This window comes from Polistes canadensis, unplaced genomic scaffold (genome assembly GCF_001313835.1).
Source record: "Polistes canadensis isolate GaletaPanama2010 unplaced genomic scaffold, ASM131383v1 scaffold_13, whole genome shotgun sequence".
NCBI classification, from domain to species: domain Eukaryota; kingdom Metazoa; phylum Arthropoda; class Insecta; order Hymenoptera; family Vespidae; genus Polistes; species Polistes canadensis.
Window position 1 is genome coordinate 1397868 of NW_014569560.1, and position 26511 is coordinate 1424378.

A 26511-nucleotide genomic window follows, 5' to 3' on the forward strand; every position below is an offset into this window, starting at 1 on the left:
ATAATAATAATAGTAATAATAATATAAAAAGTAAAAATAATAGCATTATTTTGTGCTATAAAATTATTTATACATAATTTTGGTACTAGACTCAGAATTAGTGCTATTTAATCCTTTAACTAGAGATGGACTAGTTAATTCTTCTTGTTACTTTGAAAATGATGCAAGTAAATTTAAACTCGATAAATTATTTGTTTTTTGTTTATTGAAGAATGTATGTAGTATATTTAGATCTCTATTCTTTATATTTGAATATAATTTTCTTATAAAAAATGAGTTTTAGCATCTTTTTTTACAAAAAAAGTACTGTATAATATATACATACATACATACATAAAATAAGCAGAAATTTGTAATCTCTCTGATCCATTATATAAAATAATTTAGATTATGCAATTTTTATCAGATTTTATCACATTTAAATTACATTTCATCTTATTTTCTTAGTTCCTGTTATGAAAATTTTAATTATCTAGGAAGTGATAACATACATTTGTATTTGTTATCTTCGATTAACTACATAAGTTCGATTTTGATTTTATATTTTGTATATTTGGTAAAATATGAATAGTCGTATTTTGATCATATTTTAAAGGTATCCTTAAATCCGCACTATCACTACTGATGAACTCAGATTGTTGATGTCGATGCTGATTAAATACCCAAATAGATGATACTAGCGATAAAGTTATCAGTGTTATGCCACTAATTATTAATAAATACATTACCATAGTTTGTATGACAGGCAATACAATAAGAATCAATCTTAGCAGAAATAACAAATCACTTGACAGAGATGCAGTCGTCTGTGAATAACATAATTTAAAAAATTAATATATATAGTTCTGGATGGAATGAAGTGGACAGAGCATAAATTTGAAATAATCTTTAGTTTCATTTACTATGTAGAGTACGTTAACAACGTTTGTACGAAAACATCTCTGTGTCACCGTGTATGTATTAAAAATAATTTATAATGTAAATTGTATATGTAGATTGTAAAACTTACCAAATCGGACCAAAACAATGGTATCGTTATATTGTTAAATGGTTTGGTTTTAGGATTATACTGCGTGTAATGCATCACAAGATTCGTTTGTATTCTTGAATTTATTCCTACCACCATACCTATGTCCTACAAAAATAAAATAATTGAAATTTGTAAGTATTTTCATAGACCAAGAAAAGAAGATACAGTATTAAATACGACGAAGTGTTTTCAACGGATATTAAAGACACAAGAGTCATATGTTAACTACTATAACTTACAGGTTGAATTACAATCCGTGTAGCGTGTTTTTCTGGATTTGGATGAAGACCTTCCACATCGTCTAATAAACTTGGATCACCGTTAAGGAAATGTGGTAAAGATACGGCTGATGGGATATCTGATAAAAAAAGAAAATTTAATTTAGGATATTTAAAATTATTTTTTAGAATTAAAATAGAAAAAAAAGTAATTATTTAAGATACATACTATAATAACATGCCGTCAAGTCAGACAATCCTTTTCTATAACATTTTTTCAATTTGCGACAGTAACATTCATTGTCAGGATTTTTGTCTGGAGGATCTAAAAAATCATCCGACATTTTATAAACATAAGTCGGAATATCTCCATCAATGAAAATATCTTCCTTAAATACTATTGGTAACGTTCTGCAAAAAGATTTTCGAAAAACTCGAAAGACAGCACGTTTGTCTATATTTGGTGGAAACACTCCTCCTTCTGAAGCACCACGAATACTATTACACAATGTATTTCTGTAAATCAAACGTACGTATTGCTGTAAATATTTAAGTTATACATTATTTCATATATCTGCTGATTCAATAATTGTTACGATTTCAAATACAATTGTTATTTTTTGTTCTATGGAATTTGCGATAAAAATATGATATTTTCATTTAAAATTTATTTTTAATTTCAACTAAAAAAAGACTTATTGAATCACCAGTCATTTTCAAATATTCAAATATTATTATTTCATGCGCGAAATTCATGAACATCTATCTTAGAAATAATACAAATTTAATTCATACATTTTTCTGCAAGATTAATTAATATTTTATTATAAAATATAAATAGTTTTCCGTATCTTATATTCTTCAAAGATAATCGTAAACCTTTGTATAACAATGAGAAATTGCATAAACAATTATTTTTTATCAATTATTACTATTCACGCAAACTTACTCCGGATAAGTTTTGTTTTTTGTCTCCTCACGATATCCCCATTGAGACAATCCGGGACTTCCATTATAGGTTTGAATACTGAAGTAACGTCCATTTTCGTCCCTCATATCATCGTTTTTACGAATATTTATATTTATGATGTTTTTACCCTCGTCATACATCTATACAAAAACATTTATTTTTATTGGCATATATTCAATATGGAAGAACTGATTTTAAAAGCCTACTAAACGTAGAGATTTTTTTTCAATGAAATTTGCGTTAAAAAATGACAAAACGAATAGATTATCGCGCGTTAATAATAAATTTTGTAAAAGTTTAAATGCTTTGAAGTTACAGTAAAAAATATTTAAAATATTAATTCGTTAAAATTTTAAATTATACACATACCCTATCAAGGAGACCTAATTTTCTAAATTGAAGGTAAGCCGGTAATATTCCTGCCGCTAATTTTACTAAATTATCTTCGTAACCCCATAAAAAATCATAAGCCGTGATATTCAGTATGGGTTCACTACCGATCATATTAGTCAATTGCGTCATAAGATAATTAATAAAAAATCCGGCATCGGATAACGCAGACGCTATGCCCTGAAACGTAAATTGGTCTATGTAAGTATATATATATAATAACATACTTGCATGTATATAATGATTCCCCAAAATATTAAGGTACTAAATATGCCTAACTTAAGGTTTTTATATTTTAGTTAGTTATAAACTAATAATTCTGGTTTGTACTTTTCATACAGATTTTTTATAGTTAATATGATAATATAATATATTATTAATAATTAATAATATATTATTGGTTTTATCGCTTACCAACATTGCAATATTTGGTATGTTAACAAAATCCTCCTTGGGATCGCTCTTTGATAATTCTGGTACGAAGAATACAGTCCTTCTTGGAGTATAAGTTATAGTGCCGTTGTCGTTAAACGTTACATTTGTTTGTTCTAAGAATTCTCTACGATCAATCAATAAATAAGTATACGTTAGAATGCAAATAAAATATGTAAATGTAAGATGTAAATATTAAGTAAAATTTATATAATATATAAACCGATGATTGTAAAAATGATCTAACACATAAGACATTTGAAATATTTAAAAAATGTATTTTGTCTCTCACGCATTATTCTCTTCCAATTTTAAGATTACATAAATGAAATATTTTTTTTTTTAAATATATTTACATAATTTAAACAGTTCTTGTCTTTTTGTAAATTAATAGAAACATCATCTTTGTATAATTAAAATTCAAGTATACTTACTGATATACATAAGGCCCAACTTCCTCGAGTTTAAGTTTCTCCGTACCTTTTGAAAACTCAACGGGATTGGTGATGTTGAAAATATATACTTTATGGAATATATCGATGGGAGGCTTTTTCCATAACGAGAAAATGAATGAGTTTGGTTTCATATCTAAATTCTAGAGAAAGAAACAAATATTTTTTTTTTTTTAAAAGGGAGTTTTTTTTATATATCAAAATATATGGATGTGAACTTCTTTTATTGTACTTACGTAATCTAGTATCATTTTAAGAGGATTGACGATATAGATTGTATAACTCAATACGCTGCAAACCATGCCGACTATAAATAGAATGATGCATTCTGAAAAATAAAATAATTTTTGTTTAAAACCTTCCGCGTTTTCTTATATCTGTTTTAACGTTAATCTTTATTCGAAATACACCTATGTATTGGATTGACCAATAAGTAATGTCAAAATATTTAGTATAAAAAATGCTAATTTTATTTATGTATATTTTACCGTTATATTGTATGCTTTAGTTAAATCGTGAAAATTCTTGATCTTACATGAAATAACTAGGCATTTTTAAAAGAAAGCATATAAGAGGAATTTTATTATTCATTTAAACTAGTTGTTTTAGAAAATAATTTGGTTATAGGGTCTTAAAAATAAAATTTGAAATATCTCATAAGATATTAATTTTGTTATTCAGAATTAATATTATATTTAAATAAATCACTTATTTCTCATTTTTCAAGTTTCATATTAAAATAATTTCTAGCAAATATTCATATATTCATCGTCGGTCAACAAAAGTAATCGTTTGTAGGAGTGTATCTAATAGTTAGCATGGAAATTGTATCAATGATTACAAAATAAATATATAATCACAGCCTTGTAAGAAAAAAATGAATGAATAATATTGAAATATGTGTTGTAGAAAAAATTAATCTGTGAGTAATTATACATTTCAATATAAACAGGAAAGTAAATAATGTATATTCTAATTTATTTTGAAATAAGGTGACGTAAACTTAGGAGTGGATGAAATGTAACATTATGTACATGTATAAATATATTCATAAGTTACTCATTGGTATATATATAAAAATTGAATAAATTTTTATACATTTCTTAACTGTGAATTGTTGTCTTCTGCGAACGAGATATAAATGATATAATAATATTATATAATTACATTTATTAATATATAAATACATATTAACTAATGTAAATCTTAAATTTAATTGTTCCGCTAAAAACTATTGTTTTTTTTAATACTTATCCACTTATTTTTGTCTCCGATTGTATATGTGTATATATACCATACCAGTTTTTATTTGCTGCTATGGACTGTTTTTATTTCTTATAAGAATGCAAATTTTTTCAATAAAAAGTGTTATTTGTCTAGTATATTTTTATTAAAAATAATCTCTATTTAATAATCATATTATACGATAATTTTCAATAATTATAAATATGCTGAGTGAAAAAAAATGTAACAAATGTAACCAACTAATTATGTTAGTAATAAAATATAATTTTTTGTTAATGTCGATAGAAAATGAAACATCTAACGATTATTTTTTTATGATCTTAATTACATCACGTATCAAGTCTTATGTCAGTATTTTATCGACATTAATTATATTTTATAATTTTAGTTTTTATACACTATTAACATATGTATAAAAAATTAATTAATTTACAAATTATTCGAGTTACTTTTTCGTACTGTATCTGTGATCAATGGTAAATAAATAGACTTTAAAGTTTTATGAAATATCTCAGTAAAAATGTAATAACAAACCGTCCGCTTGATCATTCGAGAATATTAAACTAAACGTGATTTGTAATTAAGAGTAAGAGACGGGATTTATTCAATGAGAATCGATTAATAGAGATCTAAAATATAAGAAGAAAAAAAAAAGAAACTGAAAAAGTCAAATCGAGTACAACTTTCCGAACTTTATTTCTTATATAAAACTTTCTAACTTTCATTTTAGAGAATGTCGTTTTATGTAATTATTATTAGCGTTTATGTAATTATCCTGTTGAGTATCTTGAACTAAAAAAAATGATAACGGATGGATTTTCCTTTTTGATTCTTTTTTAATTGTGATAATATTTATCGAAGAAATTGAAAGTTAAAATAAAACTATTATGTGTTCACATTTACGCTCAACGATTAGTTCAATCAGACGAAATAGAAACTAAAGACGATATTGCAAAGTTTTAATATTAGATGGTATATGTGTGTGGGTGTGTGTGTCAGAATAATGCAAAGTAGTAATGCAAATTAAAGAATAATGCAAAATACATTTTGTTTAAACAAATGATTGTTAATTAATCGAAAAATGTATATTATTGTATAAAATTACGGAGTAAATTATACAATCGATATATTAATCCGATCGATATATAATCGATAATTATAAACCGTCCTCTTCGAAATCTTTTGTTAGACTGGCATTGTTGTCCTTCATGAAAGAAAGTTAAAATTTTTTTCATTTATCATTGTTTTTATACCTTCCCAAAGGTTGCGCATGTGTATAATGAGAATAATATTCCTAATAAATAGAATTTCCTTTTACGCAAAGTCATATAAACAACATTGAATAAAAGAACTTTCATATAGTACAACGGAGCCAGTCTAACGAGGAATTTCGAAGAGGACGGTACATCGAAAGGTAAATCCACGTTTTGAGATTAAAATATACACTTTTTTTGATTAATTAACAATTATTTAAGGAATATCTAATACACAGTACTGTACTCTACTAATATTTAGTATTGTTTAAACTAAGATAAATCTTTTTCTTTTCAGTAAATAAGCAATAAGAAGTTGCAACATTATTCGTACCTCTCACTATTTTTCCTATAAAAAAACTCATTTGAGATCTTAACCCGAAAAAAAATGTTTAACATCTAATCTTGTTTCAACCAAAACTTCTACATCTGCAATAATCACATGTTCTGCAACGCATGTTCCTGAAACATCATCTTCTACTACTAGAAATACTGCCAAAAAAGGATTCTAAAGATAATATTTCAATCAACTTCAATCAAATATCTTTTTTTATTCTTCAATCAAATTATCCTCTTGTCCAGAATGTATAAATAATTACCAAAAACAAAAATTGAAATTAATTTAAATGTGAATATGTGCATTATTGCGATTTATGGTGCAAAAATTATCATATTATACATGCAAATATAAATATTACTTATTAATATATTAAATATAAGATGATATTGTGTTAGTACACAATTAAATCATTGCACTTTGATGCACATCTTATTGACGCTCATTTAAAAACGAGGCTTTGTTACATTTATTTCTTTGTCGATGAGATTAAAATCATAAAAAATATGCCATAAAATTAAGGATTAATATATTTGGATTATATTAATTTATACGATAATAATTCACTCGTTAAATTTTATGTAGTGTTGCGACCCGATCTAAGTTTAAGCGACTTGATTTTCATGGTGGGAAACTTCATAAAGAACTTGACAAGCAGGTGTGTTAAGAGAGATCGCGAAATTATTCAAAAGAAAACACGCTTATTATATTGTCGCTGCCGTTTTATTTATAATTTTCTTTGTTTCTTTTTATCTCGTATCACGGAATGTTAAACAAGTATGCTCATCTATTGTCAATATTAATTACTTTGTGTACCTTCTTTTCTTTTCTTTCTAAATAATTTGAAACACTAATATAGTACTATTTTAAATTGCATGTGTAAAATGCACTCCTTTTATTTATAGTCATCTAATAAAAAAAATCTGTATAAATTAAAAATGAAATCTAAACGTTCAAGAACATAGAGAAATTTTAAGTATTGTACATCAGTATATATTTTATATACGCGGTCTTGATTGTTTGATTAAGCTTATTAATAAAATATTTACTCACTTCTAAATTGTTGAAAAGGTACCGTCGATTTCATGGGTGGAATTGACACTTCACGGATTCTTCTTAATTTATCCACTTTGACTCTAAAACCTAGCAAAAATTATAATAGCAATTAAAATATATTTATAATTATAATAGAATAATTCATTACTATATAGATATATAATATCATCTTACATTTCATATAGATATACAGTGCGAGTCATTATAACATCATATGATATGCGATTTCTTTTTTATTAATTATAATATATAATATTAAACAGAGAAATATATGAAATGCTGATGTGAATCACTCCATATAAAAATATATAGTATAATGCAATATACAATAAAATAAACATGAAGCAAAAATATTTATAATATTTAAAAAATATAATTTTCTAACGAATAGCTTTGATAATAATACCGATTTTTCTAATTACCGGTATTTGGAAAAATAAAGGATAATAAAAGAGGATGTAAGTTTCATAAAAAAATTAAACAAGATGATAGAAAATTGTATGTATAGGTAACGCCATGTATGCACATGAATATACAAAGTTCTAAGACATGTTTACCATAATTCTTAACACTTTATTTTTTCTTGACACAACGTTCAGAGTTCTTTTTTTTTGCGTCTGAAATGCATACGCTTTTTCTATTATGGCATTAATGTTTTTTTCTTCTTACGCATGAATATCTCAGAACGACACGTCAATGATATACATATCTACTGTGGATTTCATTTTAACTTACAAGAACATAGAGTCTTTTTTTATTGATATTTTTGAATACGCATAAAATATACGCATACATATTTATAAAAAAGATTTTCATATGTTGAATCTCTTGAGATCCATTTTTTCCCATTCTCAAAACGTGATCAGCATTTCTGTTCAAAAAACCTCAATGAAAAAACTCATTTGCAAGTGATAAGTTAATGTTTTGATAATTTGTTGAAATTTTTTTCTAATGTCGTATTTTTTTTCAAATATTTTCTTTAGAAAGTAAACAAAATCACATATTAGCATGAATGCAACTTTGTTCTAAGATTTTTTCTCCTAAGGGGAAAAACTAGTATTAATTATTCTTTTTTTTTCCTGAATCTTTTTGATTCATTCCTTTAAAAATCAAATTTCCATAATAAGACTACTAACTATTAATATAAAGAAAAACTGGAACGAAAGACTCTTATCGTGTTCTTTTAAATATGCATTTTGACACATTGTATCCTATTGCACATTATATTTTCAAAACATTTCTGTATTGAACGTACATATAATAAACGGGATAATAAAGTTTGCAAATTATCAGTTCCATTGATGCACTGCTTTACTGATGTTAATGCACTTTTTTTAAACATTTTTTCGAAACTATCGAGAATGGCATACATTTAAACAAAAATTTTACAACATGACAACATTGAATCGAAAGGAGTCATCTAAAAAAAGTATTATAGCCGACAATTGAACGTAGAATAACCCACATAGACTTGTGTATAATGCAGTAAATTAGTATAACACAATATATACTACCAATGATCAATCACTGACACATAAATTAGTAACTATCTAGTTGACTATTAATTAAGTCTAAATATATTCATGTTAAAACAATAGATCTTATTCTTGTTAACCCTTTTTATTTACAACTCGTATGATATAAAATTTATTTGTTACTTGATGTTTGATTCATATATGGAATTGTTTTCGCAGTAAGAATCAAACGTCGAGGTCAACGTCTTATCCCGTGTTCCGAAGAAAAATATTGTGTATCCATTAATTAGTTTATAGATAATACAATCATTCTTTGTTAGTATATTTATAGATATTATACCTATATGTAGAAAAAGGCAAACTGATTAACTAATTGAAATTAAGTAGCTAAAAGAAAACGGGTACGAGTAACATCTTTTTAAGATTTGAGATAAGTGCATAAATAAAAATTAGACAATGTTTAGTTTGCACTTACTTATAAGAACTTATAATTTATTTGAACTTTTGTGAGGTTTTCTTTCTATCACTTTTTTTTTCTTTTTTTTTCATTCGATTTACTTCCGATTATTCAATCTCTTTTTTGAACCATGTTTCATTAATTATTATACATTTTTATTTTTAAGGAAAACTAAAACAAGAAATTTAGCAACTGAAATAGCTAAACTTTATGTTATAGTTGAAATAATAAGGAATGCAATTGCAAAAATTAATTAAGATATCCACAAGAAATTCGCCATGTCATAAACAACATACTACAGAGATATAAAACTTGTATTCGCGTAAGCGGGTCACATTTTTGACAGCACATGTAAACAATTCTATAATGTATGTTATAATTTTATTATATTGCTTTTCTTATCTATAATTCTATATCCCTATTTGTTATAAATACCTTTTCGATATTTTTTTCTTTTTTTCTAAATATTTCCAATACTTCATAGCTTGAGGCTTACTCTGTTCGAAAATTTTTCCCTATTCGCTCTAATCTTTCCAATATAATTCATTTAACTGTTTTCTTCGTAATTTCTTACACTTTACTAATTTCTTACTCTCGTTTTTTCTTATCTTCTCTTCTCTTCGTATTTTTTTTGTTTATTGCAACCATACTCAATCTGACTTGCAAATGCAAGTCTGTCGGTTCGAAACGTACTATAATAAATTTCTTTTTTTCTTTTTTTACTAGCAAAAATTTACTGATAACCATTTGTCCCCTCCCCCTCGACTGTCCTAAAACCCCTCGCCGTCGAAAGCAATTACTTTTAAAAATAATACCAAAGATCGCATCAATTTTAATTAATGCACCTATTGTGCATTATTACATTATCCATATTTAAATAAATCCAATGAGCCAGATAGTAAAGAATATAAATTAATGTTCATTTTTTTATTAAATTTGAAAATACCCGTTTATTATTGCTAGATCTAGAACACGAAAAACTGTGAAATAATCATTAAACAATTGGAATGAATAAAAATAAATATTACCACTCACCAAGAAGAAGTGCAAAATATTTCCCTCGATAATAAATCAAACGGATGACAACAAATTGATCGAAATAAAAAGTAAACACACTATGATAATAACTTGCTTTAACAACAATCTTTCGAAGCTAGTTTTTAAAGACATAAATCAAATTTTGTTATATTATTTTTTGTAATAATGTATAATCACAAATGTCTCATTACAAGCACGTTTGTCTCTCTCTCTTTCACTCTCTTTCTTTATCTCTCTTTCTCTCTCTCTTTCTTTCTCTCTCTCTTCCTCTCTTCCTCTGTTTTCCTCTTCTCTTGATACCAGTGCGTACAAATCCGATGTGCACTCTGCTTTATACTGTCTCTCGTTCATAAACCCCCCCCGACAATGACAACGATGACGATGACGACGACGACGACGACGAAGACGAAGACGATGACGCGAAAAAATATAAAAAAAAAACGAATTATAAGGTGACGATATATATTTTTTCTATTTGTATTTAATAATGAGGTTGCTTCGAAAAAGAAATATAATAAATTACGAAGATCGATTTAAATCACGAAAAGAATATTGTTAATATCGTATTAATTAATGTAAACGTTAAAAATTAATTATTAAAAATTTCTGTAAAGAAAATTATTTTCTTCTTTTTTAAATATATGATGTATTAGTAATGACATTTAAAAAAAAGAAAAAATGAAAACACAGGTGTAAGGGCTACGTCGAATTTTATTTATTTCGCAAATATGTTTTTTATTAATATTTATTATAATAATTAATAGTACGAAATTATTATTATTATAAAATATATATATTGTGTAACTTTTTGTTATATTTTATAGAAATATTTTTGTTTATTTTAAAATATTAATAAAATGTTATTTGTGATATTTAAAGAAAAAGAAAAAGAGTGTCGGGTAGTAGTATCTAAAAAATTTAGCATAAAATAATTCAAATTAAATTTGTATTAAATTTATGACAAAACAACTGTTATAATATATAATATATCGATAATAATAATTAATAAAATATACGGAAATCTTGCATCGGAACGGAGTGTCTCGTTTATCTCAAATATATAACTTTCAGATTCTTATTCATAAATAGTTATTTACATTTCTTAGTATCTTTTTTTCCTTTCACGAATCGATTTAGACCGGTTTCACCAACGACTTTTTAAATCGAGAATATTATTGAATCTTAGCTCAAGAGAGGAGCGAATAAGTTGGCCTTTTATTTCATTCTCATAAAAGAAAAAAAAACTAGTGTTTCTTCATGTGTATAATTTTTTTTATAGGCAATCACTCGAGATTGATATTGATTCAGCTTCTTGAAAAATCTTGGAAGTTAAAAGATCAGTGAAATATTAAACGTAATTATTTTGTAACCACTTGTTTTTTATGACTGTTTATTTATTTTTAATGTAATCTAAATAAGTTGAATGAAACAAAGTAGAAACTTCTTATAAAATAACTTATATTGTTAGCATACAAGTAGTAATATTAAAATCAGACATTATTTTATTTAGAAAACGTATTATTTAAAAAATATTTTAAATTATATACATAAAATGAATATTATTGTTACCTAGACACATTGCCTTAATATACAGAAGCCTGACCATGAGTTTTTTTTTTGTATCCGTACATTAAAGTTCTTCATTGTGCATGGCTTAATTAGACAGATAAATAATTGAAGACATACGAAAATATCTTCTGATCATATGTTTTATTTACACCTTTTGTTCACGCTAAACTCGAATTAAGTTTTACGTAAGCGATGTAATGTATAGGCCACGTAGATGCTTGTTGATATGTTTACACTTCCGTAAATAAAGAATGATTAATTATTATCAACGTCTAGTGCATAGTGCTATTGATTCTGACATTCTTATTTATGTATGTGTACACCGTAGCCTTAAATTAATTTTAATGAAACTATTGACAATTATCGAAAGGTACTTACTTATACTATATACTCCTTTCTAATCATTTACATTTAAATTTATAATTTCATCGATTGATAAATTAATAAGTATACAATGTACACGGAAGTTATACATCATACAGAATCGCTTTGATTTTTTATATTCATGATTTCATTATGTAGATAGATAATAATATTTCATCTAACTGAAACAACAAGAAGTATGCTAGATAAATGGAAGCTATTTAATAGCTTGGACCTTGTTATTAATTACTTCATTTATCAATGTTTATAAATGGTTATTTTTTTTATTAATAAATCAACGAGTATCCAATACTGTAGAAGCAAACCAATCATTACTGTTTTTTGATGGGATTTTTTATTATTATTTACTGTATGCTCTTATATTTTATATAAGATACACATATATTCAAAATATTGCAAAATTTAAATATCCCTCATATAATGTAAATGAACTATGATTGATGATGACAATTTAACCAAAACTATATATATACTACATACACATAACTATAAAAAAATAATGAATTTATAAATCTAAATAATGATCAGAAAATATACCTATCTTATTTGGAATGATAGCCAAATATGCAAAACAAGTATGCTCTATACTCATATAAGGGTGATTCAAGATTAAAACAACACCTGAATATCTCCTTTGTTTACAATCATATTAAAAAATTTCAAAAGAGAAAAGTGTACTACTGGTGGAATTAAATAGTTGTAAACGATTTCTCAAAGTCCTTTTTTTATGAGATTTAAAAATCAAATTTGTTTTTTAAATGAAACTACTTATTTTAAGCCATATATATTATTCTAAAAAAGGCAACTACTTTAATTAATTATAATAATACTATTAATTAATTATCATAATACTAATTAGTATTAATTAACATATAATGCATGTAACTAATAAAAAATTTAGCATACATGAAAGATCATGATATAAAGAATATAGTAATGTAATAAATGTAAATATTGTATAATTATATATGTTCATTGATTTCTTAATAATTATGAAATATCATCTAAAAGTATATTAAATAAAATGCATTATGCATTTCAATGTAACTTGATAAGTCACCAATAAATAGTGTTTAATTTATTTACGTAAAAATCTACAAATTTGTTAAAATAATTATAACATTCCTATTATATAACAATTATGTTCTCTATACTAGTAATGATTGGAAAAGTAAAAACACCGCAGCAATATATCGTTGCGCCATCTGATTTCAAAGATGTAGAATTAAAATTGTAGTCAGTTTTGTTCACAGATGCTTTGAAGCCTCTAATCTGCCCTACATATTTTAGTATTTGTCATCGAGAGGAAGTTGGTTGTTGCTTTTTTAATTTATATAATATATCGTATAAAATTAAGCCAATAATGATAAAATTTAATGGCAAAAATGATATTTAATCATAATATAGATTAAACTTTTTCCATTATATACGTTTAATCGTTTTTTGATAATATCATATATATATATATATATATATAACAAGGGGAAATTACAAGTGAAGATTAAGCAATAAAAGCAATGTTACACACACACAACCGACGAATTAATAAATTCTAGTTTGATTTGGTATGTTACATATTTTATATTTATGATTGTTATTAAATAATAACGTTTAAAATAATAAAGAAAAAATGAAAGTATGTACAAATTAGATGGTACAATGCTTATGCTTTAAATATTCCAATAAATTGATATCTAATTCCATACATTTAAAAAAAGTCATGAATCTATTAATGTTAATAATTATTAAGATTATCAATCTTACAAATCATTAATAAAAATACTAATTTTGTTAATAATTTAGCAAAATAGTGAATAAAGGTTAAAATTAGTACAAACACATAGAAATGATGATGGAGTTGAGTCATAGTCTAACCCTCAATGAGGATGCTCTTGATCAGATTCCTGAAGCTAAAAGACCAGTTTTTATATTTGAATGGTTACGTTTTCTGGATAAAGTTTTAGTTGCTGCACAAAAGGTAATATTTAATCATTTCTAATTTTTAAGTATATATCATTTTTCAAGGATATTGACATTATGTTTCTTATATGTGAAACTAAAGAGTGACATAAAAGGATGCCAACAAAAATTGGTAGAACAATTGACTAAACACATGCAAGGTGCACCTGGACCTCCCACACGACGTCTTATTGCAAGATGTCTTGCTACTTTATTTAGTGTAGGTGATACGTTCCTTCTATTTGATACCGTTAATAAGTGTAATGATATTCTTAAAAATAAAGATGACTCGCCAAGTTTCTTACCGACAAAATTGTAAGTGAAAAAACTAAAACCCTTTTTTTTGTAGAATTTATTGCTTAATCATTAGTTAATAAATTATTATTCTTTAGAGCTGCGATATGTTGTGTCGGATGTATGTATGAAAAATTAGGAAGAATGATGGGAAGATCCTATGAAGAAACTGTACAAATTCTAATAAAATCTTTACGTTCTGCAGAATCACAAACGCGAATAGAAATTATGCATACTTTAGAAAAGGTAAATATAACGAAAAATAAAATAAATTGATGTTAGACTAAATTAAATTACATAAGTATAATGCCAAATTATATTAATTTTATTATTTTTTAGGTATGTGCTGGTATGGGATCTGCAATAACAAATGTTCACAAAGAAATATATAAAGTTTCTAGACATTATTTAACTGATAGGGTAATGGCTGTTAGGTGTGCTGCTGCAAAGGTATATCTTTAGCGAAGTATTGTTTTATTTTCATTTGTGTATATATTGCACTTAAAACAAATTGTTTTACCTAAAAGTTACATACTCTTTTTACAGTGCTTATTAGAAATGTTAAATCATGCACTATTCCTTTGTACAACAGAGATAGAAAGTGTAGCAACATTGTGTTTTCGAGCATTTGAAGGCTCAAATTATGAAGTAAGATGCGCTGTAGCCAAATTATTAGGCTCATTGGTGGCAATGACACAAATTCCAACTCCTAAAGGAAAAAATCTAGCAGGTAATATCTTTTATAAACAATTAAACGGTTATAATATGTTGAAAAAGTATGGATTTAGTTTTATACTTTTTTATGATATTGCAGTTATACAAAACAAAGGTGGTAAACAAACATCTTTGGAAGAAGTGTTAAATATTTTAATGTCAGGCTTTTTGAGAGGTGGAGTTGGTTTCTTAAAAGGTACTGGTGAAATAATCAAAGGTACTTCCAGTATAAATAGAGAAGTTCGAGTCGGTGTCACTCATGTAAGTCAGAATTTCTAATTTGCCTCTAAAAACTTTAAATAAATTTTTAATATACATAAAATAATTTCATTTCAATAATTAATCGTATATTTATATTCACAGGCATATGTTGTATTTGTTCAAATGTTAGGAGGTACATGGTTAGAACGAAATATCGGTGTATTAGTAGCACATGTATTAGATCTCGTAACTAATCCAAAAGCAGCTAATTCGCATGTTGATGCAGTATATTCGAGAAAATGTGTTAATTTTATATTACATGGTACAATAGGAAAATTACTCAGTGAAGGAGCTCAAGCTGCTGCTTGTAAAGAAATAGCACATATAATATTGAAACAGATGAATTCAATTGGTAATGTTAATTATTATAAGTATTTGATTAATTACTGCTATATAAATAAGTCCATATATAATAACCAATATATACTTTCCACAGATTTTAGTCCAGAAAATGCTAAAGACTGCAATCAAGAAACATTATTCAGTCAACATTTACTAGTATGCGCACTTCAAGAAATGGGAAATTTAATATTAGGATTGGGTACAACAGCATCCAATTTATTATCTGATCAATCTTTGAGTACGTATGTGTACTTAGAATTATTGATATGTAAATGTGTTGTTAATTTAAAAAATTTATATTATATATGTATATATAGGTTTAACGGATACAATCATGGCTGTTTTAATACATCCATGTCAAGCAGCAAGACTTGCAGCTTCTTGGTGCTTGCGTTGCATTTGTGTCGCTGTCCCCAGTCAAATTACACCTTTAATTGATAGATGCGTAGAGGGTATTGAAAATATGCGAAGTTCACCTGAGGCTATTGCTGGTTATAGTAGTGCACTTGCTGCTGTTTTAGGGAGTGTTCGTTTTTCACCACTTGGTGTGCCACATACAAAGGGAAAAGTAATTTTATATTCAATACATTTAATAACACATGCTGTATTATTTATATGATGGAATTATGTATCAAAAGTAAAATTATATTTCCATTAATATGCGTGTAACATATTTTAGATAATTTTCAATACAGCAGAGGAACTTTTAAGAAGTGCAAGTCAAAATAGTCGTTTGTCACTAAATAGAACCCACGCTGGCTGGCTTTTGATTGGAGCTATAATGACACTAGGTATATAATCAATATCAACGATTATAAATAATTTTCTAAGACAATTTATAGATTTTTAACAAATTTTACATTTTTGGTTATTTATATTATGTTTAATAGGTACAGCAGTGGTTAAAGGTTTACTACCAAGAATGTTACTTTTATGGAGGAACTCTTTTCCACGTTCAAATAAAGAATTAGAAAGTGAAAAAGCACGTGGTGATGCATTTACTTGGCAAGTAACATTAGAAGGTCGAGCAGGTGCTTTATCTGCTATGCATAGCTTTTTATTACATTGTTCAGAACTCTTAAACGACGATATTACAAGACGACTTTTAACGCCAATTGAATCGGCGCTTGCAATGTTAACAAAGTAAATATCTGAATATTCTACTTTTATGGTTGCAAATTTATAGAGACAATTTTGTTTTATAAAAATATTATTCACAGTCTATCTACAGTGCTTAAAAATTACGGGCAGCAATTAAAGGCCCCTGCTGCTATGGTCCGTTTACGTTTATATGAAACTTTATTATTGTTGCCACCTCAAACTTTTGAAGGTAGACATAAAATATTAATTTTACTTTAAAACTTATAGTTAAAGCATACATAAGAACATATTAATTAATTAAATATATTATACATAGGTTCTTATACTCATCTTTTAAGAATGTTAGTATCAGAATTTACACTGACGGAAAATCCTGGGAATACGACAACATCTTTATTACGTACTGTTTGTCATGCTAATGATTCCGTCATTCTTGGTACATGGCTACAAGAAACGGATCATCGTATGATTGAAGATCAAGTAAGTGTAATATATTGGATTTTTACAAAATGCTATAATATTATTTATAATTTTTACAATTCTTTTCATTTAAAAAATATATACAGTACAATCTTAAATATAAGTAGTTTATATGTATTGTAAATGAAACTGTTATATTTGCTTATGAATTGAAGTATTAATAAGAGAAATAATTGCAAGTTAATTAAATATTACTGTGATTTGTGTCCAGTTGGAATCAAACAGAAGGGCAGATTTGGATCATGTGAGTAATATGTCTTGCAAGATGTATCTATATGATTATTACATCAGGATTTTATGTTCGTAAATTATTATCCATTCTACAACTTTTTTGTTAATTTCATCAAACTATTTATTTCAATTAAAGCATTAAAACGCTTGATAAGTTATATAATTTATTTCTTTATTGCGTTATTCACATGCTTTAGATCTCATAATTTCTTGTAATTTCTCTTTATATCTTCCTTTTTGTTTTGAAAATAATTATGTACAAAATATTTTATAATACAATCCAAGGATTTTACATTATTAAGATTTTGCTATTATTTTAGTTGCAACCCAATAGTGCTGCAGGGTCTGGAGCATTAGAACATAACTCTTGTTGTTTATATCGTCCAGTTCCTCATGTGAGTAAATATAACTATTATAAATATCAATATTTATATGATAATGGATGTTATACATATGTCAAGAATACTTACTCATAATGCATTATGTACAGGATGAAATAGTCCCTGGACCTTTGCCTTTGGGAGTAGCAGTTATTGATCTTTCTATTTCTCTCTTTGGACAAATCTTCCCTCGTGTAGCAAATAAACATAGATTACAAATGCTAGATCATTTCAGTGAATGTATAAAGCATACAAAATCTGGTAGGCAAGAAGCCATACAAATGAATGTTTTTACGGCTGTATTAAGTGGTTTAAAAGGACTCAATGAAGCAAAGACTGGCTTTGGACAAGAAGATGTTAAAAAATCAGCGACTAATCTTATTATAGTAAAGTTTTACAACTTTTAAATATTTTGTTTCTGAAAGATTTTATTTACTTCAAAATACTCCTTAATATATTCTTTTATAATGTAGAGTACACTTGTAAGCAGTAACTCTATCTTACGATGGGCTGCAGGAGAAGCTGTTGGAAGAATGGCACAAGTTATTTCAGATCCTAAATTCACAGCAGAATTAGCACAAACCAGTTTTGATCGATTAAAGTCTGCTCGTGATGTTGCAAGTAGAACAGGGCATTCTTTAGCATTAGGTTGCCTTCATAAATATGTTGGAGGAATGGGTTCCAGTCAACATCTCAATACTAGCGTTAGCATATTACTTGCTCTTGCACAAGATAATTCATCTCCTGTAGTGCAGGCAAGACATGACTAAATACTTTTATGTTCAATATAGTTATAAGTCTCTGATAATATTAATTAATTTCTGATTAGGTATGGGCATTACATGCTCTTGCCCTTATAGCTGATTCAGGTGGACCAATGTTCCGAGGTTACGTGGAACCTACATTATCTTTGGCATTAACTCTTCTTCTAAATGTTCCTCAATCTTATATTGATGTACATCAATGTATAGGAAAAGTATTGTCTGCTCTTATTACAACAATAGGACCAGAATTACAAGGTAAATTGTGTTAATCAAGAAATTAAATTTTATAAAAGTTAGTATGTTATACTACTCGAATCCGCAAAAGGTAGAGGAAATAGACATATATTAGGTTGTCCCATAAGTTCTATCCGTGCGACACTATGTATGACTTCCAGCCGGCTATGTTCTTAGAAAGTAATAGAGCAGAACGGTTCATATATAACATAGTAAATCAACCTTAAAAAAACAAATATCGTCTATTGAAGTCGTATAAAAAAAAAGGAATGAACTTATGGGACAACTTAATATATAGATCAGAATATATTTTTTATATAAAATAATTTCCAGGGAATACTACAACGATTTGCATGGCTCGATCATCGTTTTTATGCGCTTGTGCTATTATGCAAGATCATCAAGATCCACTTGTACAAGCTGAAGCTACAGGATGTCTTCAACAATTACATTTATTTGCACCTAGACACGTCAATTTATCTTCTCTTGTTCCTACATTATGCGTAAGTAATTTTAAAATAATTTCACACAAAATTGTATACTATAGTATTTTTATTTTTGTACAATAAAGTATCTTTTTTTAGCGAACCTTATCAAGCAATCACTTACTTTTGCGTAAAGCAGCTATATCGTGTCTTCGTCAACTTGTTCAACGTGAAGCAAAAGAAGTTTGTGAACATGCAATGACACTAGCAAATGAAAGTAGAGGTACTAATGTAGTAGAAGGACTTGTTATAACAGAAACAGGGCTTCCAGGAGTTTTATTTAGTATGCTAGACACAGAAACAGATAGCAAATTAATTAAAGATATACATGATACATTAACGAGTATGTTACAAATATTAGCTGCTGATAATTTGTCTCAGTGGTTATCACTTTGTAAGGATGTACTGACAATTGCATCAGGTAATGCATCTAATATGTAACATTAATAATATGTAGCTTATATGCTAAGAATCAATAAATTTTTAATAAAAAAATATTAATCATTAAGAATCAAGTACAACTGAAGAAGGGAATATTGCAAATATCGAAGACAGTACAGCAGATAATGAAAATACTGATGTAGAAGGAGATGATGATCAAGCAGAGTTTCATGCTGATGAATCTACAAAACAACGACCATCCATAACTCCTCGATGGCCAACAAGAGTTTTTGCTGCTCAATGTGTAAGACGTATAGTAGCTGCTTGTGTAAATAATAAGCAAGCTCATTTTGATCTTGCATTAGCTAAAGAAATGCAATTATCTAAAGGAAAAGGTATATTTAATACATAATATAATAATGTTATATTAAAATTGTATCTTTGTTTTTTTTAAATATCTCTATTTTCTAATTTTAGGTGATTTCTTAGTATTACATCTCTCTGACTTGGTACGAATGGCATTTATGGCTGCAACTAGTGATTGTGACCCATTACGTCTTGAAGGTCTTAAAACATTACAAGAAATTATTGATAAGTTTGCTAAAGTTCCTGAACCAGAATTTCCTGGACATCTTTTACTTGAACAATTCCAAGCACAAGTAATTATATTTTTTTGTATTATATATAACATTTATTTGTGTTTATGATTAGTGTAATGTGTATTTAATTGCATAGGTAGGTGCTGCATTGAGACCAGCATTTTCTACAGAAACAGCATCTCATGTAACAGCTGCTGCTTGCGAAGCTTGCAGTGCTTGGATTGGAAGTGGTGTTGCTAGAGATTTAAATGACTTAAGAAGAGTACATCAGTTGCTTGTTTCTTCATTAGAAAAGTTGAGAGAAGGCCATACACGTCCACAGCTATACAATGAAAGTCTGTCTACTCTTGAACGTCTAGCGATTTTAAAGGCATGGGCAGAGGTATGGCCCAACATAGTTACTCAATTATTTATAAAAATTATGAAAATATTTAGTGATTTGCAAGACAAAAATATATACTTTAAAATCTTTTACAGGTATATGTAGTTGCTATGATTAAGGATGGTACAGCATTAAATAGTTATAATACGTCAATTACTAATATAAATCGAGCAGACGATAGCACTGGTAAAGAATTTGGAGAATTCGAATTTCAAAATGAAAGTTTGTTAAGTTTAGTACAACCTGAGCTTTTAAGTTTGAGTCAATATTGGTTAGCTGCTTTGAGAGATCATGCTTTACTTTCATTACCTCCAGGTAACATAAGTGATTTTTTTGATTTCTTAACAACATTAGACAAAATTGTTAAATAGTATAATATATTATTGTAGAATTCTCCAGCCAGTTACCACACGACGGTGGGGCTTTTTATACGACAGATACAATGGAATCTGCTCGTCCTCATTATGCAGAATCATGGGCCCCAATACTTCACGCTGCTGCTTTATGGCTTAACGCAAAAGGATTTGGAATGTCAAATACAAATGATGAAACAAAAACTTCAAATGTTTCTAGTAATAATTTAAACAACAACAATAACAATAGTAATAATAATAATATTTCAACTAGGATTGATACAAATGTTGAACGTTTCCACCTACTTTTTGGTGAGTGTTCGTAAACATGTCAAAACGTTTTTAAAACTAATATTGTGCATAAATCACTTATTTTCATATTATAGGAATATGTATGGAAGCATTGTGTAGTCCACGTTCATCTGAGTCTACACAAAATATAGAAACATGTTTAAATGCTTTATATACCTTACTTGATTCTGTATGGGCTCGTAAAATTTTAATTACAGACAAATCATTATCTATTGAATTGTGTAATGTTTTACATAGGTATGTACATACATGTAACTAATGAATTACAAATTCTAAATAGATACTTTATATATTTACTTAAATATAATTTTTTTAAGATTACTTTTAACAAGAGGAAATTATATTATTCAAATGATAACAATGGAAGTTTTAAAACAAGTAATGAAAGCAGCTCAAGAAGATTTGACAGAAAAAAAGAAAGAAAAACAAAAAGGTATGAAAATATATGTATTTATGTATAAACAATCATTAATAAATATTATTTATATCACAAATATGTTCAACAGAATTATCACCAACAAACGAAGAAAATAACGAAAAAGTAGAATTTGACTTATTGGGTGAAGGAGGAGAAACAGGAGAACTTATACCAGGCAAATCATTAGTCTTTGCCTTGTTAGAAGTATGTTTGTGCTTATTAGTTCGTCAGATACCGGCATTAAATCCTAATCCAGGTAGTGCGACTGCTATTTTATCTCAAAAAGGTTATATACCAACAGAAGAAAGTGGAAAACTTATTGCTTCTGCTTTAAATATAATGGAATCACTTCCAGTACTTTGCTCACCACAAGGTACAACTTACTTGCATTCTATTATTATAAAATATAATATATAGACATAAAGATATATTTTCCAAGTATATTGATTGATATTACTTTTTTCTTAGGTGCTATAGCAATTTTACCAACTTTATTATACTTGGCAACAGGTGTAATAAGAGAAACAGCAGTACGAGTTGATAATGATTTTGGAAAACTAGGTTCAGAAACACCTGTTCATGCAGCATTGCATTGCGTTAAAAGTCTTACTACTAACAAGTATGCAAAAGATGATAGAAGCCAAACTCAGTGGACGGGACTATTACAAAGTGCTTTAGCAAAAGTTATTGATCTTGCTAAAACAGGTATTCTGTGCATGTATATATGTATATTCAAATAGAACAATTCATTATTTTAACAAATATATTTATGTATATATAATATAAATATTTTTATATATTATAGGTAATGATGAAACAAAAATGGATGAAGTGGCGATGATGTTAAGTATTGCTGTATTTGTCCTACATGCATTACCAGATGTTATCAGTGCACCAAATTTACAGTTTCCTTGTATAAATCATTTTAGACATGCTTTTCAGTCAGAGAATATGCTAGTGAGTAAAAAAACAAAAGAATATATTCAAAAGAGGTCTTAGAGTTGAATAATTTTTAAATCTTACATATTTTTCAGGTTAAATTAAAGTGTGTTCAGACCTTGAGAACGATATTCTTACATCCAGAACGTATGATAAGTACTCCCTATATTCATTCATTGGCACCTAGATTAGTGGAATATTTATATAGTGATAAGAGTAAACAAGTTACGAACGAATTAGAACTTTCTTTCACATTGGAATGTATCAGTACAGTAGAAGCTCTTATAGGATTGGCTGAATTATCTAATCGTATGTATGATAAAATATTAAATTTAATATTATTTATTAAATTATGATTAAATATTGATAAGATATAAATGTTACATTGCATTCAGGAGATCTCTTGCAAGGTGTGTGAAATAAACTTTTGTACACACAAAATACACACACTAAATTAATAGATAATAATTTGATTAATCTTTTAATCTAATCTATATTTTAATTATCAGGTATACAAATGTTGACATTATTAGTTCCAATTCTAATCAATTATCTCTTGGAAGGTGATCAACTTCAAAATGCTTCCAAATATCAAATAACATTACATCAGCAAAGTTTTCAATGGCTAAATAAAATAGGACCAAAATATCCACAGGTATTTTACATATTGAATGAAATGATATTTTATGTGTATGTATAGGGGGGAGGGGAAAGCACCTTACTTAGTAAATTATTTTTACCTTTCGATTTTATATAAATGAAATTTCGATTGTAGGAATTTAAAACATTAATGTCTCAATCGGCGGAGTTAAAAACTAAATTGGAAAATGCGGTAAGATCCAGTCACCAACAAGCATTAAGGCACTCTAGGCCTATAGAACCTGTAAAACATCAATTCAAGATGTCCACACCTTCTATAAAATTAAAAACAGATTTTTCTAATTTTAACTAGCTATAATAGTATAATCAGGAGTTTCATAAATGATGATCATATAATATCTTTTAATCTTTTAACATGTTATCTCCACACACGGTATAGAACAAATGTGATAATATAATTAGCTCTTAAAACTGGATAACTAATTGACAAGCAAAAAAATGAAATATCATCCAGTTATTTCTTTGATACATCTATGATATACTGATATCTCACTTACTATAAAATTTTAGATAAATTCTTCCAACATAATTTTTTTCTTAGTAAGATTCATGTGTGATTGTACTTAGATAAAAATAATATCAGTTTATAGAAATTTGAAAATTATACAAGAGACGATTGGAAAAATAAATTCAAACTTTGATATCTGGCATTTGTCCAATACATTTGTTTGTGACATCAACGTGATGCCACCGAATGGCATAATATGTTGATATATCTAGAATATATTCTATTCATTCAATTAAATTACATAAACCATTGGATTTTTTGTTGTAGAAGTATATATTACTTTTAAAGTTTACTATATTATACCTATCAATAGGATTAATTCTTATATTAATTTTTTCCAGTCTTCTCTTCCGAATTCAATAATATTCTACATTAGAAATGAATTGTATATATTAGGTATAGAAAAATTATCTTTTATATCTAGAGAGTAAATATTAATTTACTGTATAACATGATATCTCTGAATTTATAATTTTATCTTATGATTCAAACTTACAACGTCTACTTGTGTGTCGTGAAAAAATAATAGTAAAAGCACAAGAAGAGATAGAATATAGAATATTTGTAAGGAAAAAAAAATAAAAGAAAACATGAAAATATTATAATATTATGTAACACTTCGTCTTGAAAACTAATGACCAATATCATGACTATTGTTCGTGTATTTTCACAACTGATATACGTATTAATGTTTTGATATATTTATTTATTTAGAATTCCTATGAAATAAAAATCATGATTAGTGGATTTTGTAATAATGTCAAATTAAATTATTTAATAATATGTGACAGGATTTATATAACAGAACTTTTACTTTTATTAAATATCTATGTATATATTATACATCTATGTAAACCAAAAAATAATCAATGTTCTTGTATTGTGTATAAATTAATGTCATTACAAAATGGCAAATATTTACTGATATTGATTATTTACAAAAAAAAAGAAAAATGTAGTAAATTAATAACAATAATTATCTAATAATATGTAATTTTTTCTTTTAAATGTGACACTAATATAGGTAATTCTAGATGTGTAATACGAGAAAACAAGAATTACGTTTAATTTTTATCTATGCACTTGAGAACAAATTAAGAAATTCTGTAATAATAGTATGAAACATAAAATATAGTCAAAGTAATTTTCACAAAAAAGTCAATTGATAATAAAGAAAATATTACTGATATATCATTATTTACTTAAATTTACAGTGCATTTTGAAATAATCATATTATTGTTTGATATTACGTGTAAAAAGGCACGAATAACAAAAAATTTTATTAGAAAGAATATTAATATAATACAAGAATAGAGGAATTATTATTGAAAATAAATTTGTAGTTGCGTGAACCATAATGAAAGTAATTGTATAATTGTTAGAAGTTCTACTATTTTTTATATTATCATTTAAAATTAAGGGGAAGACGAAAACACAAATATGTAGATTTTACATTACAATAAAGTTCCAAAAAATTCTTTAAGTGTAATCTTTAATTATGTTTACGCAATAAAACATTATTTTATGAAATTGTAATTTTGTATTATATGATTATAGTTTTAGTTAGTACTCTGAAATAAAAAATACATAAATATGATATGTAACAATTTTAGTTTAATACAGTATACTTCGAATACCAAGCTATAAAATATTATTTTTAGGTGCGCATAAAATTTTTCTCCAGATAAACACAAACACGTTTACTGTTATGTAATATATGTATGTATATATACTCAATACGTACAGATATAAGATATCTCATAGCCTTGTATCATTCAGCGTTTAACTCTTGTACGGGCAACACGTAATTGTTTATTCTTCCAAATTTTATAATTTACACATATATATATATATAATTTAAATATATTGTTAAAAAATGGTAAAAGCAAAAAGATTTGTGGTCGTTAAACATTTTGAAGGTGAACCAAAGCCATCGGATTTGAAATTAATAGAAGAAGATTTACCATCGATTTCCGATGGCGGTATGTTGCACAGATCTATTATTATCGATTAGACAACTCATCATGATTCGTCAAAATCGAGATTTATATGTAAATAAAAGAGTGAGATATATATATATCTATTGATATAATTATGATAGACATAGTAGTCCGGTCAATTTAGACATTTGAAGTTACAAAAATTGCCGGAAAGCCAAATTTTGGTGGAGAGCTGTAGTTTACCATTACAAATAAAGTCTGAAAAATCCCCATCGATTCTATGTGTGCGTTAAAAGTTATTCAAGGTCAAAGGTCGAAATTTTAGGTTTTTTGGATTTTGCTCAAAAACRGTAAGTTTTATCAAAAAAAACTTCAAACCAAAGTTGTAGATCTTAAAATTCTCTACAAAAATGGTCTTAACGATTTCTTTCCTAAGAGTTCCCATTCCTGAGATATCGCGATTCTAA

General features: G+C 26.8%; 3 protein-coding genes across 6 annotated transcripts in view; 2 read left to right on the forward strand and 1 right to left on the reverse strand.

Moving 5' to 3' along the window:
- Nucleotides 1-195: 195 nt before the first annotated feature.
- LOC106793345 (scavenger receptor class B member 1-like) lies at nucleotides 196-10661 on the reverse strand. Of its 2 annotated transcripts, none has more exons than XM_014760207.1 (11): nucleotides 10351-10661; nucleotides 7381-7470; nucleotides 3729-3820; nucleotides 3475-3635; nucleotides 3023-3167; nucleotides 2588-2788; nucleotides 2198-2358; nucleotides 1478-1764; nucleotides 1270-1388; nucleotides 1010-1135; nucleotides 196-806 (listed from the first exon to the last, which is right to left on the reverse strand). In XM_014760207.1, exons 2-11 carry the CDS (start codon nucleotides 7412-7414, stop codon nucleotides 513-515), a joined length of 1620 nt encoding a protein of 539 aa, XP_014615693.1. In that variant the 5' UTR covers nucleotides 7415-7470; nucleotides 10351-10661; the 3' UTR covers nucleotides 196-512. The 2 variants fall into 2 exon arrangements, with proteins under 2 accessions (XP_014615693.1, XP_014615694.1); XM_014760208.1 differs by lacking the exon at nucleotides 10351-10661 and adding an exon at nucleotides 9751-9833.
- A 3106-nt stretch (nucleotides 10662-13767) lies between these two features.
- Nucleotides 13768-25041, forward strand: LOC106793344 (HEAT repeat-containing protein 5B). Of its 3 annotated transcripts, XM_014760204.1 has the most exons (35): nucleotides 13768-13871; nucleotides 14110-14284; nucleotides 14369-14580; nucleotides 14658-14805; nucleotides 14899-15009; nucleotides 15106-15289; nucleotides 15374-15534; nucleotides 15637-15886; nucleotides 15971-16114; nucleotides 16194-16444; nucleotides 16556-16667; nucleotides 16767-17019; nucleotides 17097-17206; nucleotides 17294-17457; nucleotides 17669-17701; nucleotides 18009-18083; nucleotides 18179-18454; nucleotides 18542-18823; nucleotides 18898-19087; nucleotides 19400-19569; nucleotides 19651-19972; nucleotides 20061-20327; nucleotides 20410-20591; nucleotides 20668-20913; nucleotides 21009-21228; nucleotides 21303-21578; nucleotides 21653-21815; nucleotides 21896-22011; nucleotides 22085-22369; nucleotides 22465-22701; nucleotides 22802-22953; nucleotides 23031-23244; nucleotides 23331-23345; nucleotides 23445-23590; nucleotides 23711-25041. In XM_014760204.1, the coding sequence occupies exons 2-35, from the start codon at nucleotides 14153-14155 to the stop codon at nucleotides 23885-23887; spliced, it is 6276 nt and encodes a 2091-aa protein (XP_014615690.1). In that variant the 5' UTR covers nucleotides 13768-13871; nucleotides 14110-14152; the 3' UTR covers nucleotides 23888-25041. The 3 variants fall into 3 exon arrangements, with proteins under 3 accessions (XP_014615690.1, XP_014615691.1, XP_014615692.1); XM_014760205.1 differs by lacking the exon at nucleotides 23331-23345; XM_014760206.1 differs by lacking the exon at nucleotides 17669-17701.
- Nucleotides 25042-25857: 816 nt separating this feature from the next.
- Nucleotides 25858-26511, forward strand: part of LOC106793346 (prostaglandin reductase 1-like) — a 3750-nt gene continuing 3096 nt past the window's right edge. Inside the window, exon 1 of the mRNA XM_014760209.1 lies at nucleotides 25858-26086. Coding sequence (XP_014615695.1) covers nucleotides 25981-26086 — 106 coding nt within the window. The 5' untranslated portion in view covers nucleotides 25858-25980. The remainder of the gene's footprint in view (nucleotides 26087-26511) is intronic.

What these genes read in the sequence shown, in the direction of transcription:
- LOC106793344 (XM_014760204.1), top strand. Translation starts at nt 14,153, where the DNA reads ATGATGATGGAGTTGAGTCATAGTCTAACCCTCAATGAGGATGCTCTT. An exon ending in TTGAACAATTCCAAGCACAA is followed by an intron (nt 20,592 to 20,667) that starts GTAATTATATTT and finishes TTAATTGCATAG; the next exon opens with GTAGGTGCTGCATTGAGACC. An exon ending in TTGTGTAATGTTTTACATAG is followed by an intron (nt 21,816 to 21,895) that starts GTATGTACATAC and finishes AATTTTTTTAAG; the next exon opens with ATTACTTTTAACAAGAGGAA.
- LOC106793345 (XM_014760207.1), bottom strand. Translation starts at nt 7,414, where the DNA reads ATGAAATCGACGGTACCTTTTCAACAATTTAGAA. An exon ending in TTAAAATGATACTAGATTAC is followed by an intron (nt 3,636 to 3,728) that starts GTAAGTACAATA and finishes TTCTTTCTCTAG; the next exon opens with AATTTAGATATGAAACCAAA. An exon ending in CTTGACGGCATGTTATTATA is followed by an intron (nt 1,389 to 1,477) that starts GTATGTATCTTA and finishes TTTTTTTATCAG; the next exon opens with ATATCCCATCAGCCGTATCT.